We start from the raw sequence: 15,336 nt of genomic DNA, 5'->3' as shown, positions 1-15,336 counted from the left end.
GTTAGGGTTGGAATTAGGGTTGTGGTTAGGGTTGTGATTAGGGTTATGGCTACAGTTGGGATTAGGGTTAGGGGTGTGGGGGGGTTAGTGTTGGAGTTAGAATTGAGGGGTTACCACTGTTTAGGCACATCAGGGGTCTCCAAACGCAACATGGCGCCACCATTGATTCCAGCCAATCTCGTATTCAAAAAGTCAAATGGTGCTCCCTCACTTCCGAGCCCTGACGTGTGCCCAAACAGTGGTTTACCCCCACATATGGGGTACCAGCATACTCAGGACAAACTGCGCAAGAATTACTGGGGTCCAATTTCTCCTGTTACCCTTGTGAATCGAAAAAAAATGCTTGCTAAAACATAATTTTTGAGGAAAGAAAAATGATTTTTTATTTTCACGGCTCTGCGTTGTAAACGTCTGTGAAGCACTTGGGGGTTCAAAGTGCTCACCACATATCTAGATAAGTTCCTTGGGGGGTCTAGTTTCTAAAATGGGGTCACTTGTGGGGGTTTCTACTGTTTAGGCACATCAGGGGCTCTGCAAACGCAACGTGACGCCCACAGAGCATTCCATCAAAGTCTGCATTTCAAAACGTCACTACTTCACTTCCGAGCCTCGGCATGTGCCCAAACAGTGGTTTACCTCCACACATGGGGTATCAGCGTACTCAGGAGAAACTGGACAACAACTTTTGGGGTCCAATTTCTTCTGTAACCCTTGGGAAAATAAAAAATTCTGGGCTAAATAATTATTTTTGAGGAAAGAAAACGTATTTATTATTTTCACGGCTCTGCATTATAAACTTCTATGAAGCACTTGGGGGTTCAAAGTGCTCACCACACATCTAGATAAGTTCCTTTGGGGGTCTAGTTTCCAAAATGGGGTCACTTGTGGGGGGTTTCTACTGTAAAGCCACATCAGGGGCTCTGCAAACGCAACGTGACGCCCACAGAGCATTCCATCAAAGTCTGCATTTCAAAACGTCACTACTTCACTTCCGAGCCCCGGCATGTGCCCAAACAGTGATTTACCCCCACATATGGGGTATCAGCGTACTCGGGAGAAACTGGACAACAACTTTTGGGGTCAAATTTCTCCTGTTACCCTTGGGAAAATAAAAAATTGCAGGCTAAAAGATCATTTTTGAGAAAATAATTTTTTTTTTTTATTTTCATGGCTCTGCGTTATAAACTTCTGTGAAGCACTTGGGGGTTCAAAGTCCTCACCACACATCTAGATTAGTTCCTTTGGGGGTCTAGTTTCCAAAATGGTGTCATTTCTGGGGGATCTCCAATGTTTAGGCACACAGGGGCTCTCCAAACGTGACATGGTGTCCGCTAATGATTGGAGCTAATTTTCCATTTAAAAAGCCAAATGGCGTGCCATCCCTTCCGAGCCCTGCCGTGCGCCCAAACAGTGGTTTACCCCCACATATGGGGTATCAGCGTACTCAGTACAAACTGGACAACAATATTTGGGGTCCAATTTCTCCTATTATCCTTGGCAAAATAGGAAATTCCAGGCTAAAAAATCATTTTTGAGGAAAGAAAAATTATTTTTTATTTTCATGGCTCTGCGTTATAAACTTCTGTGAAGCACCTGGGGGTTTAAAGTGCTCAATATGCATCTAGATAAGTTCCTTGGGGGGTCTAGTTTCCAAAATGGGGTCACTTGTGGGGGAGCTCCAATGTTTAGGCACACAGGGGCTCTCCAAACGCGACATGGTGTCCGCTAACAATTGGAGCTAATTTTCCATTCAAAAAGTCAAATGGCGCGCCTTCCCTTCCGAGCCCTGCCGAGTGCCCAAACAGTGGTTTACCCCCACATATGAGGTATCGACGTACTCGGGAGAAATTGCCCAACAAATTTTATGATCCATTTTATCCTACTGCCCATGTGAAAATGAAAAAATTGAGGCGAAAATAATTTTTTTGTTAAAAAAAAGTACTTTTTCATTTTTACAGATCAATTTGTGAAGCACCTGAGGGTTTAAAGTGCTCACTAGGCATCTAAATAAGTTCCTTGGGGGGTCTAGTTTCCAAAATGGGGTCACTTGTGGGGGAGCGCCAATGTTTAGGCACACAGGAGCTATCCAAACGCGACATGGTGTCCGCTAAAGATGGAAATAATTTTTCATTCAAAAAGTCAAATGGCGCTCCTTCCCTTCCGAGCCTTACCATGTGCCCAAACAGTGGTTTACCCCCACATGTGAGGTATTGGTGTACTCAGGAGAAATTGCCCAACACATTTTAGGATCCATTTTATCCTGATGCCCATGTGAAAATGAAAAAATTGAGGCTAAAAGAATTTTTTTGTGAAAAAAAAGTACTTTTTCATTTTTACGGATCAATTTGTGAAGCACCTGGGGGTTCAAAGTGCTCACTATGCATCTAGATAAGTTCCTTGGGGCGTCTAGTTTCCAAAATGGGGTCACTTGTCGGGGAGCTCCAATTTTTAGGCACACGGGGGCTCTCCAAACGGGACATGGTGTCCACTAAAGAGTGGAGCCAATTTTTGATTCAAAAAGTCAAATGGCGCTCCTTCCCTTCCAAGCCCTGCCGTGCGCCCAAACAGTGGTTTACCCCCACATATGAGGTATCAGCGTACTCAGGACAAATTGGACAACAACTTTCGTGGTTCAGTTTCTCCTTTTACCATTGGGAAAATAAAAAAAATTGTTGCTAAAAGATAATTTTTGTGACTAAAAAGTTAAATGTTCATTTTTTCCTTCCATGTTGCTTCTGCTGCTGTGAAGCACCTGAAGGGTTAATAAACTTCTTGAATGTGGTTTTGAGTACCTTGAGGGGTGCAGTTTTTAGAATGGTGTCACTTTTGGGTATTTTCAGCCATATAGACCCCTCAAACTGACTTCAAATGTGAGGTGGTCCCTAAAAAAAATGGTTTTGTAAATTTCGTTGTAAAAATGACAAATCGCTGGTCAAATTTTAACCCTTATAACTTCCTAACAAAAAAAAATTTTGTTTCCAAAATTGTGCTGATGTAAAGTAAACATGTGGGAAATGTTATTTATTAACTATTTTGTGTCACATATCTCTCTGGTTTAACAGAATAAAAATTAAAAATGTGAAAATTGCGAAATTTTCAAAATTTTCGCCAAATTTCCGTTTTTATCACAAATAAACGCAGAATTTATTGACCTAAATTTACCACTAACATGAAGCCCAATATGTCACGAAAAAACAATCTCAGAACCGCTAGGATCCGTTGAAGCGTTCCTGAGTTATTACCTCATAAAGGGACACTGGTCAGAATTGCAAAAAACGGCAAGGTCTTTAAGGTCAAAATAGGCTGGGTCATGAAGGGGTTAACGATCCAATGGATCAGAAGTTGGATAGAAAAATTGGGAAGCACCGGAGATCTCAATAACAACAAATGTAGCATCCAGCTGTGTGGCAAGATCTGTCTTCCGATGATTGAATCAATTTGAGAGTCATCTAACAATGGACCCTCCCATAGATTTATTATCAATTTTACTTCTCCTTCAGAGGGCTATGGGTTCATAGCAGGAGTGTGTATTTACATTCTCCCTTCTGTTCTACCTATACCTTGGTAGCCAAACTTTTGAGTGATGAAGACAAGATCTTTGCAGCAAGGTTACAACTCACACTAGTGGTCAGCTGATATTAATCAGTATTTTTTCTCTCTCTGCTAGCATTGTTGTAAGGCTAATTAACCCCGCTATCTGCTCTTAATAATAAATATATTTGACAAGTTTTTGATTGAAACAAATGACCTTTTAATATAGAGGCAGTTATTTGGTTGGATTTTTTTTATATTCATTACCCCCATTGATACCTGTTTCTGTGCTTACCGGCCAAAATTTTTTTTGTCTTTGGGAAACTGTGTCATTGTATCACCTCCTTCTTTTATGTATGTGATCTTGCTTCATTATGATGTTGCTTGTTCCACATTGTGTCTTTTTGTATTTAAATAAAAATTAGATTTTTTGTAACTTTGACTCATCTTCTGCTTTTTATACTTAGTTTTTTGAGTCCACTCTATTCCATTCTTTTTTGGGTCCTATTTGCATACAAATGCATTACTTTGAGTCATGTTTAGTTAGAGACTTTTTTCAGAAAATACTGACAGGTTCACTCTGATAAAAATGAACAAAGCCTGAAAAAGCCCCAACTTTTCGACACCACCAGATGACATCAGCACATAAAGTGTTTTTAAACTTCAATATTTGAATCAGGCCCACCAGTTGTTGGCGGGTCTATGGATGACCCTCCTTATAATTTTTTCCTTGCTTTGCACTTTCTGCAAAGCCTTTATGAGTGTAGGAGTACATCAACTATACTTTGTTAATTTTTTGTAAGGCATTCCACTTGGTGCCCTCAACGGTGTTTGGATGATGCTGCTTGTAATTTTTGACAGGGTGTATCTCTGTCCCTCTTCCATCTAATTTAACAGTTCTTGCTTCCTTCATAAGTTACATTGAAAATTCAAAATGAGTAATAAATGTATTAAAAATTCATTGAAAAATGAATTTTCGTTTACTTAAAAAAATGTATATACTTTTTAATTTTTGCCTTATATAAAAGTCATTACACAGGAGAGAATGTTTCTTAACATTTTTTTCCTGTAAACTCCAAATTTTGTTTTTGAATGTTTTATTGTCTGTCCTTAAAGTGGAGTAAAAGTGTGACAGCATTGTTCTCAGCAGCGATCTGGGAGTCAGAGATGCTTCCAGTGGTCTTCCTCATGCTGTTCTCCTTCTATTCAGCACTTTTTCCATCTATTTCAACATTTTCACTGCCCCCCCCCCCCCCCGGACCTCCTTGTAGGGTCTGTCGGAATTTCCCATTGACTCCCATTATACTCATTACTCAGAACAAGCATCCAAGCAGTACGAATTGCTCAGTACGAGTAACGAGTATCCGAGCATTTTAGTGCTCGCTCATCCCTAGTCACAACTATTACCTATAAAGAGGTTGTTACCGTTTTGAGCAAGAAAGGGGCTTGTGATTACACTCTTCAATATTGAATCTGGATTTATTCAGTCTGGAGTCTGAGCCACGTACATAAATCCCGGGTCTTCCAGCGTCAGCCGCTATCGGTGATGTTATAATATTCTTCCTCCGAGGAAGGTTCTGCTGCTGAATGAGCTTGAGCAAATCATCAAGATCCGCTGCTGGCAGCTCCTGCGTAATCACCGACCAGTGATGTCCCCGATGTGCTTGATGGAGACAAGTCTGGAGGCTCTACAGCCATGGGAACACGTTATGCAGGCTAATCATGGTACCACGAGCAACTTGCGTTTTCGTGATGAAAAAATACGTAGATAAAGCTAGAAAAAAAGCCTACCTAATAGAAGCACGAAATGTCGGCTGCTGCAAACCCAAGAGGGATATAGATGTAAGGAGCAGGAAAAACGAGTTTTCGCTCTGTTGCTAATGAATAGTCATAGTCCTGATGAAGAAGTCAGCTGACTTTGAGACGCGCTTAACAAATAAACTGCATTGTTATAATCTCCAGTCTCCTGCATCCTTCTACTATTCATCGGCAGCGCAGTTAACCCACGTTTTTCCTGCTCCTTTGTACTTGCTGACAAACGGCTTCTGGAACTCTTCGGAGAAATGGCCGCACCGCTGGTTACACTACCAAATAATAAATTATGGTGGAAATCAAGTCAGGAGGGGACTGACTACCAAACATTATGCCATATTCTGTAAACATCGTGCACACAACGTCGTTCAGTACACACAGGACTTTGTTCCGCACACCTCAGACACCACAAGGCTCAGCTCCGTACACCTCGTACACAGGCGGCTCTGCTCCATAAACTTCGTACTCACACAGCTCTGCTCTGTACACCTCTTACACACCCGGCTCTGCTCCATAAACTTCATACTCACACGGCTCTGTTACATACACCTCGTACACACGCGACTCTGCTCTGTACTCCTCGTACACGCGCGGCTCTGCTACATACACCTCGTACACATGCGGCTCCGCTCCATATACCTCGTACACGCGGCTCTGCTACATACACCTCGTACACATGCGGCTCCGCTCCGTATACCTCGTACACACGCGGCTCTGTTACATACACCTCGTACACGCGCGGCCCTGCTACATACACCTCGTACACATGCGGCTCTGCTCTGTATACCTCGTACACACGCGGCTCTGCTCCGTACACCTCGTACACACGCGGCTCTGCTACGTACACCTCGTACACGCGGCTCTGCTACGTACACCTCGTACACATGGCTCTGCTACATACACCTTGTACACATGCGGCTCCGCTCCGTATACCTCGTACACACGTGGCTCTGCTACGTACACCTCGCACACACGCGGCTCTGCTACGTACACCTCGTACACACGCGGCTCTGCTACGTACACCTTGTACACACGCGGCTCTGCTACGTACACCTCGTACACACGCGGCTCTGCTACGTACACCTCATACACAAGCGGCTCTGCTACGTACACCTCGTACACACGCGGCTCTGTAACGTACACCTCGTGCACACGTGGCTCTGCACTGTACATCTCGTACACTCGCGGCTCTGCTCTGTACACCTCGTACACTCGCGGCTCCGCTCCGTATACCTCGTACACACGCGGCTCTGCTACATACACCTCATACACACGCGGCTCTGCTATGTACACCTTGTACACACGCGGCTCTGCTACATACACCTCGTACACACGCGGCTCTGCTCCGAACACCTCGTACACACGCCGCTCTGCTACGTACACCTCATACACACGCGGCTCTGCTACGTACACACGCAGCTCTGCTACGTACACCTCGTACACGTGGCTCTGCTACGTACACCTCGTACATACGTAGCTCTGCTACATGCACCTCGTACACACGCGGCTCCGCTCCGTACACCTCGTACACATGCGACTTCTCTCCATATACTTTCATTCTCACACGGCTCTGCTACATAAACCTCATACATACACGGCTCTGCTACATACACCTCGTACACATGCGACTTCTCTCCATATACTTCGTTCCCACACGGCTCTGCTACATAAACATTGTACACCCACGGCTCTGCTACATACACCTCGTACACACGCAGCTCCTCTCCGTACACCCGTGACTCTGCTCCGTACACCTCGTACACACGGCTCCACCACATACACCCCATATACGTGGCTCCGCTCCGTACACCTTGTACACACGTATGTTGTGAATTCTGTGGCAGAGCTCCCTCCTGTGGTCACAAGTGGTACTTCGGCTGATTCTCTCTGTGAGCTTCCGTTGGTGGAGGAGAGTGGTACTGCGGCTTCTGAGTTTCCTTCCTCAGGTGATGTGGTGAAGTCGTTAGGTGCTGCTCTATTTAACTCCACCTAGTGCTTTGATCCTGGCCTCCAGTCAATGTTCTAGTATTGGACCTGTTTCCTCCTGGATCGTTCCTGTGGCCTGCTGCTCTGCATAGCTAAGTTCCGCTTTTGCTATTTGTTTGCTGTTTTTTTCTGTCCAGCTTGCGTTTTGTTTTTTTCTTGCTTGCTGGAAGCTCTGGGACGCAGAGGGTGTACCTCTGTGCCGTTAGTTCGGTACGGAGGGTCTTTTTGCCCCCTTTGCGTGGTTGTTTGTAGGGTTTTGTGTTGACCGCAAAGTTACCTTTCCTATCCTCGCTCTGTTCAGAAAGTCGGGCCTCACTTTGCTAAATCTATTTCATCTCTACGTTTGTCTTTTCATCTTAACTCACAGTCATTATATGTGGGGGCTGCCTTTTCCTTTGGGGTATTTCTCTGAGGCAAGGTAGGCTTATTTTCTATCTTCAGGCTAGCTAGTTTCTCAGGCCGTGCCGAGTTGCATAGGGAGCGTTAGGCGCAATCCACGGCTGCCTCTAGTGTGGTTGGAGAGGATTAGGGATTGCGGTCAGCAGAGTTCCCACGTCTCAGAGCTCGTTCTATGTTTTTGGGTTATTGTCAGGTCACTGTATGTGCTCTGACTTCTATGTCCATTGTGGTACTGAATTACCAGATCATAACACACGTGGCTCTGCTACGTACACCTCATACACACTGCTTTGCTCCGTACACCCGCAGCTCCTCTCTGTACACCTCGTACCCATGCAAATCCGCTCCATACACACATGGCTCCGCTCCGTACACCTCGCACACACGGCTCTGCTCCGTACACCTCGTACACACACCTTCTCTGCTCCCTACACCCGCAGGTCCTCTCCATACACCGTGTACACACGCGGCTCTCCATATACAACCCCTGGCAAAAATTATGTAATCACCGGCTTTGGAGGATGTTCATTCAGTTGTTTAATTTTGTAGAAAAAAAGCAGATCACAGACATGGCACAAAACTAACGTCATTTCAGATGGCAACTTTCTGGCTTTAAGAAACACTAAAAGAAATCAAGAACAAAAAATGTGGTAGTCAGTAATGGTTACTTTTTTTAACCAAAAATAGGGAAAAAAATTATGGAATCACTCAATTCTGAAGAAAAAATTATGGAATCATGAAAAACAAACAAAGAAAGAAACACTCCAACACATCACTAGTATTTTGTTGCACCACCTCTTGCTTTTATAACAGCTTGCAGTCTCTGAGGCATGGACTTAATGAGTGTCAAACAGTACTCTTCATCAATCTGGCTCCAACTTTCTTTGATTGCTGTTGCCAGATCAGCTTTGCAGGTTGGAGCCTTGTCATGGACCATTTTCTTCAACTTCCACCAAAGATTTTCAATTAGATTGAGATCCGGACTATTTGCAGACCATGACATTGACCTTATGGGTCTTTTTTCAAGGAATGTTTGCAGTTTTTGCTCTATGGCAGGATGCATTATCATCTTGAAAAATGATTTCATCATCCCCAAACATCCTTTCAATTGATGGGATAAGAAAAGTGTCCAAAATATCAACATAAACTTGTGCATTTATTGAAGATGTAATGACAGCCATCTCCCCAGTGCCTTTACCTGACATGCAGCCCCATATCATCAAAGACTGTGGAAATTTGCATGTTCTCTTCAGGCAGTCATCTTTATAAATCTCATTGGAACGGCACCAAACAAAAGCTCCAGCATCATCACCTTGCCCAATGCAGATTCGCGATTCATCACTGAATATGACTTTCATCCAGTCATCCACAGTCCACGATTGCTTTTCCTTAGCCCATTGTAACCTTGTTTTTTTCTGTTTAGGTGTTAATGATGGCTTTCGTTTAGCTTTTCTGTATGTAAATCCCATTTCCTTTAGGTGGTTTCTTACAGTTCGGTCACAGACGTTGACTCCAGTTTCTACCCATTCGTTCCTCATTTGTTTTGTTGTGCATTTCCTGTTTTGGAGACATATTGCTTTAAATTTCCGGTCTTGATGCTTTGATATCTTCCTTGGTCTGCCAGTATGTTTGCCTTTAACAACCTTCCCATGTTGTTTGTATGTGATCCAGATTTTAGACACAGCTGACTGTGAACAAACAACATCTATTGCAACATTGCATGATGATTTACCCTCTTTTAAGAGTTTGATAATCCTCACCTTTGCTTCAATTGACATCTCTCGTGTTAGAGCCATGATTCATGTCAGTCCACTTGGTGCAACAGCTCTCCAAGGTGTGATCACTCATGTTTAAATGCAGACTAACGAGCAGATCTAATTTGATGCAGGTGTTATTTTTGAGTATGAAAATTTACAGGGTGATTCCATAATTTTTTGGTCAGAATTGAGTGAGTCCATAATTTTTCCCCTATGCTTGGCTAAAAAAAGTTACCATTACTGACTACCACATTTTTTGTTCTTGATTTCTTTTAGTGTTTCTTAAAGCCAGAAAGTTGCCATTTGAAATGACGTTAGTTTTGTGCCATGTCTGTGATCTGCATTTTTTCTACAAAATTAAACAACTGAATGGACATTCTCCGAGGCCGGTGATTACATAATTTTTGCCAGGGGTTGTACTTCATTCTCACACTGTTCGGCTACATAAACCTCATATACACATGGCTTCGCTCCGCACACCTCGTACACCCGCAGGTCTTCTCCTTACACCCGCGACTCCGTTCCGTACACCTCATACTCACGGCTCCACCCCGTACACGCAGCTCCGCTCCGTACACCCCATATACGTGGCTCCGCTCTGTACACCCCATAAACGTGGCTCTGCTACATACACCTCATACACACACGGCTTTGCTCCATACACCCGCAGCTCCTCTCTGTACACCTCGTACACACGCGGATCCGCTCCATACAGACATGGCTCCGCTCCGTACACACATGGCTCTGCTCCGTACACCTCGTACACACATGGCTCTGCTCCGTACACCTTGTACACACACCTGCTCTGCTCTGTACACCCACAGGTCCTCTCCGTACACGTCGTACACACACGGCTCCGACACGTACACCTTGTACACATGCAGCTTTGCTCCATACACCTCGTACACCCACGGCTCCGCTCCATACACCTCGTACACACTGTTCTGCTACATCCACATTGTAAACCCCTCCTGACCACACACATAAACTTCCCCTCATCCAGCACCATGACAACCAGCACAGCAGAGTCCTGGATACACTGAGGTCCCTGATCATGTGACCCCTGACTCCTCCCCTCCTGTGACCTCATCACAGGTCCTGTGTGCACAGAGCAGCCATATATGTGGAGTGCGGCTCTGCAGGTGGAGGTAGGTGCTGAAGCCCCATTATTCTCTATCAGGATTAGCCGCTGGTCACACTCAGCCATTATACGTTTACATTGATTGAATCATTTAATGGTAGAGTTGGAAGGGACCTCCTGGGTCATCATATCTAACCCCCTGCTCAATGCAGAATTCACTAAACCCTCTCAGACAGATGTCTGCCCAGCCTCTATTTCAAGACTTCTATTGAAGGAAATGTTTTGCTGAAGTCGAGATATACTATATCTACCACATTTCCCTGATCCTCCCAGCTAGTGATTCCATCATAGTGGGAAATTACATTAGTCTGGCATGACTTGTTTGCTACAGACCCATGCTGGCTCTGGTTAATTACTGTATACATAGAATCATAGAATGGTAGATTTGGAAGGGACCTCCTGGGTCATCTGGTCCAACCCCCTGCTCAAAGCAGAATTCACTAAATCATAACAGACAGATATCTGTCCAGCCTCTGTTTGAAGACTTAGTAACATAGTAACATAGTAACATAGTTAGTAAGGCCGAAAAAAGACATTTGTCCATCCAGTTCAGCCTATATTCCATCATAATAAATCCCCAGATCTACGTCCTTCTACAGAACCTAATAATTGTATGATACAATATTGTTCTGCTCCAGGAAGACATCCAGGCCTCTCTTGAACCCCTCGACTGAGTTCGCCATCACCACCTCCTCAGGCAAGCAATTCCAGATTCTCACTGCCCTAACAGTAAAGAATCCTCTTCTATGTTGGTGGAAAAACCTTCTCTCCTCCAGACGCAAAGAATGCCCCCTTGTGCCCGTCACCTTCCTTGGTATAAACAGATCCTCAGCGAGATATTTGTATTGTCCCCTTATATACTTATACATGGTTATTAGATCGCCCCTCAGTCGTCTTTTTTCTAGACTAAATAATCCTAATTTCGCTAATCTATCTGGGTATTGTAGTTCTCCCATCCCCTTTATTAATTTTGTTGCCCTCCTTTGTACTCTCTCTAGTTCCATTATATCCTTCCTGAGCACCGGTGCCCAAAACTGGACACAGTACTCCATGTGCGGTCTAACTAGGGATTTGTACAGAGGCAGTATAATGCTCTCATCATGTGTATCCAGACCTCTTTTAATGCACCCCATGATCCTGTTTGCCTTGGCAGCTGTTGCCTGGCACTGGCTGCTCCAGGTAAGTTTATCATTAACTAGGATCCCCAAGTCCTTCTCCCTGTCAGATTTACCCAGTGGTTTCCCGTTCAGTGTGTAATGGTGATATTGATTCCCTCTTCCCATGTGTATAACCTTACATTTATCATTGTTAAACCTCATCTGCCACCTTTCAGCCCAAGTTTCCAACTTATCCAGATCCATCTGTAGCAGAATACTATCTTCTCTTGTATTAACTGCTTTACATAGTTTTGTATCATCTGCAAATATCGATATTTTACTGTGTAAACCTTCTACCAGATCATTAATGAATATGTTGAAGAGAACAGGTCCCAATACTGACCCCTGCGGTACCCCACTGGTCACAGCGACCCAGTTAGAGACTATACCATTTATAACCACCCTCTGCTTTCTATCACTAAGCCAGTTACTAACCCATTTACACACATTTTCCCCCAGACCAAGCATTCTCATTTTGTGTACCAACCTCTTGTGCGGCACGGTATCAAACGCTTTGGAAAAATCGAGATATACCACGTCCAATGACTCACCGTGGTCCAGTCTATAGCTTACCTCTTCATAAAAACTGATTAGATTGGTTTGACAGGAGCGATTTCTCATAAACCCATGCTGATATGGAGTTAAACAGTTATTCTCATTGAGATAATCCAGAATAACATCCCTCAGAAACCCTTCAAATATTTTACCAACAATAGAGGTTAAACGTACTGGCCTATAATTTCCAGGTTCACTTTTAGAGCCCTTTTTGAATATTGGCACCACATTTGCTATGCGCCAATCCTGCGGAACAGACCCTGTCTCTATAGAGTCCCTAAAAATAAGAAATAATGGTTTATCTATTACATTACTTAGTTCTCTTAGTACTCGTGGGTGTATGCCATCCGGACCCGGAGATTTATCTATTTTAATCTTATTTAGCCGGTTTCGCACCTCTTCTTGGGTTAGATTGGTGAGCCTTAATATAGGGTTTTCATTGTTTCTTGGGATTTCACCTAGCATTTCATTTTCCACCGTGAATACCGTGGAGAAGAAGGTGTTTAATATGTTAGCTTTTTCCTCGTCATCTACAACCATTCTTTCCTCACTATTTTTTAAGGGGCCTACATTTTCAGTTTTTATTCTTTTACTATTGATATAGTTGAAGAACAGTTTGGGATTAGTTTTACTCTCCTTAGCAATGTGCTTCTCTGTTTCCTTTTTGGCAGCTTTAATTAGTTTTTTAGATAAAGTATTTTTCTCCCTATAGTTTTTTAGAGCTTCAATGGTGCCATCCTGCTTTAGTAGTGCAAATGCTTTCTTTTTACTGTTAATTGCCTGTCTTACTTCTTTGTTTAGCCACATTGGGTTTTTCCTATTTCTAGTCCTTTTATTCCCACAAGGTATAAACCTTCCATTGAAGGATACCTCACCACCTCTCGTGGCAGCCTGTTCCACCAAGTTCTTATTCAAGTACTTACATACATGCTGTTTAATTTGTTTAAATATCTTTCCCGGTATAGAAGTAAGACTCACTGGCCTGTAATTTCTTAGTTCTTTCCTTTTTTGAGGATAGGGACATTTGCCCTTCTCCAATCTTCTGTGACTTCCCCTGTTCTCCATGCTTTTTCAAAGATTCTGGCTAGTGGTTCTGCAATTTCCTCTGCTAACTCAGTACCCTAGGGTGTAATTTATCTAGACCAGGAGATTTAAATTAATTTAAATTAGCTAAGTGGTCCTTCACCATTTCTCTGATTATGGATAGTGTGGATTATTTTATTCCTTTGATGGCACCGTGAAGATCACTTCATGTTACAATTGCTTTTTTAGAGAACACAGATGCAAAATAGAAATTTAAAAATTCGGACTCTTGAACATCATTTTTGACCACTTCACCCTTTTCATCCTGTAAAAATCCTATAGCATCTTTGACTTTTCTTTTGCTTTTGACATATCCCCAAAATCCTTTTGTTATTGCCTTTGGTCTCCCTTGCAAGCCATACTTCATTACTGACTTTAGCTCTTCTAACTCTTGCTCTGCATCCCCTGCAGACAGCATTCTTCTTTAGATATGCCCCTCTTTCCATTTAGTATACATTTCTTTTTTCCTTTTTAACAAGTGTTTTATATTTGCTGGTATCAATAAATTCAGGAAAAAAAATTCTGTCTCAAAATGGTGCCATCCGTGCATGTGCAGTAGCATGTGTCAGTGAGCCAATAGATGCTGCTGCACAGGAGCCATCTTAGTGAAGACAATTTTTTTTCCTCTAGCAGATGGCGATGCCAGCGCAGTTGCATCTATCGGATTGCTGATAGATACTACTGCGCAGGTGCGGATGGCACCATTTGGAAACAGATTTTTTTTTTCTGAATTTAATTATATCAGCAAATAAAATAATTAATGGCACATTATACATGTGATCATGCGGCAGCGCAGGCGCAGACGGCACCATTTGGAAACAGATTTTTTTTTCTGAATTTATTTATACCAGCAATTAAAATAATTAAAGACACATTATACATATGATCATGCTGCAGCGCAGGTGCCGCGACCGGCACCTGCCTGCTGAAGATTAATTTTTTTTATCAATACATATATTCAGTATGTAAAATAGGTGGCAGGTCAGTGAGGGATCAGTGACCTGTCAGAAGCCATCAGTATGAATAGCTAAGCAGAGCATCATATAAAGCCTCTCACAGGCCGCCCCGCATCACGAGCATATCATTAATTTGAAACTGAAAATAAAGATTAAACATCAGCCACAAGACGGATTTCATCAACCAAGGTACCACTGTAATCAGTATAACGGCGCCCACCTGACTTTATCTGTAGGTTACTCAGCACAATCCTGCTGACAGGTTCCCTTTAAATGCTTCCAATTCATTCTCTTTCGATTTTACTGATTGTGCAGTAAAAATTTCATTTACCCAAATTTCCCATTCTTTTGGGATATTTCTGTCCTTTAGAACAGGGGTCCCCAACTCCAGTCCTCAAGGCCCACCAACATGTCATGGTTTCAGGATTTCCTTAATCTTGCCCAGGTAATAATTGCATCACCTGTGCAATGCAAAGGAAATCCTGAAAACATGACCTGTTGGTGGGCCTTGAGGACTGGAGTTGGGGACCCCTGCTTTAGAACATCCAACCATTGGACCTTTCCTACCCTCTTTCTGAGTCCAATAAAATCTATTGTTTTTTTTTTAATCCAAACTTAAAGTGTGAGTCTTCGCTCTTCTTCCTTTTCTTGTAATCCAAAATTCGAGGATAACATGATCGCTGCTTCCTAAATTCTCAGCCACCTTTACTCCCTAAACCATTTCCTCCCTGATGGTAAGAATTAGGTCCAAGATTAAAGATCCTCTTGTTCTTTCTTCTACGTTTTGAAAGATAAAGTTGTCAGCAAGAGAAGATAAGAATTTTCTGGACCCAGTACTTTTGCCTGAGAAAGAGTCTTAGCAAATATTTTGATAGTTAAAATCTCCCATGATCGCTTTGTTGTACTTTTTTGAGAACAGAGACATCTGATGTAAAAAGAGTTCATCCATATCTTCAGTC

At 43.0% G+C, this 15,336-nt stretch overlaps 1 protein-coding gene across 1 annotated transcript in view; it reads left to right on the top strand.

The window, feature by feature from the left end:
• LOC138666526 (zinc finger protein 420-like) overlaps window positions 1–15,336 on the top strand; it is a 108,280-nt gene that overhangs the window by 45,134 nt on the left and 47,810 nt on the right. Inside the window, exon 9 of the mRNA XM_069754740.1 lies at window positions 10,581–10,633. Within this exon, the coding sequence (XP_069610841.1) occupies window positions 10,581–10,633 (53 nt within the window). The remainder of the gene's footprint in view (window positions 1–10,580; window positions 10,634–15,336) is intronic.

Source organism: Ranitomeya imitator, chromosome 2 (assembly GCF_032444005.1).
Source record: "Ranitomeya imitator isolate aRanImi1 chromosome 2, aRanImi1.pri, whole genome shotgun sequence".
NCBI classification, from domain to species: domain Eukaryota; kingdom Metazoa; phylum Chordata; class Amphibia; order Anura; family Dendrobatidae; genus Ranitomeya; species Ranitomeya imitator.
The sequence above is the reverse complement of the archived record's forward strand: the minus strand, read 5'-3'. Positions and strand labels throughout refer to the sequence as shown.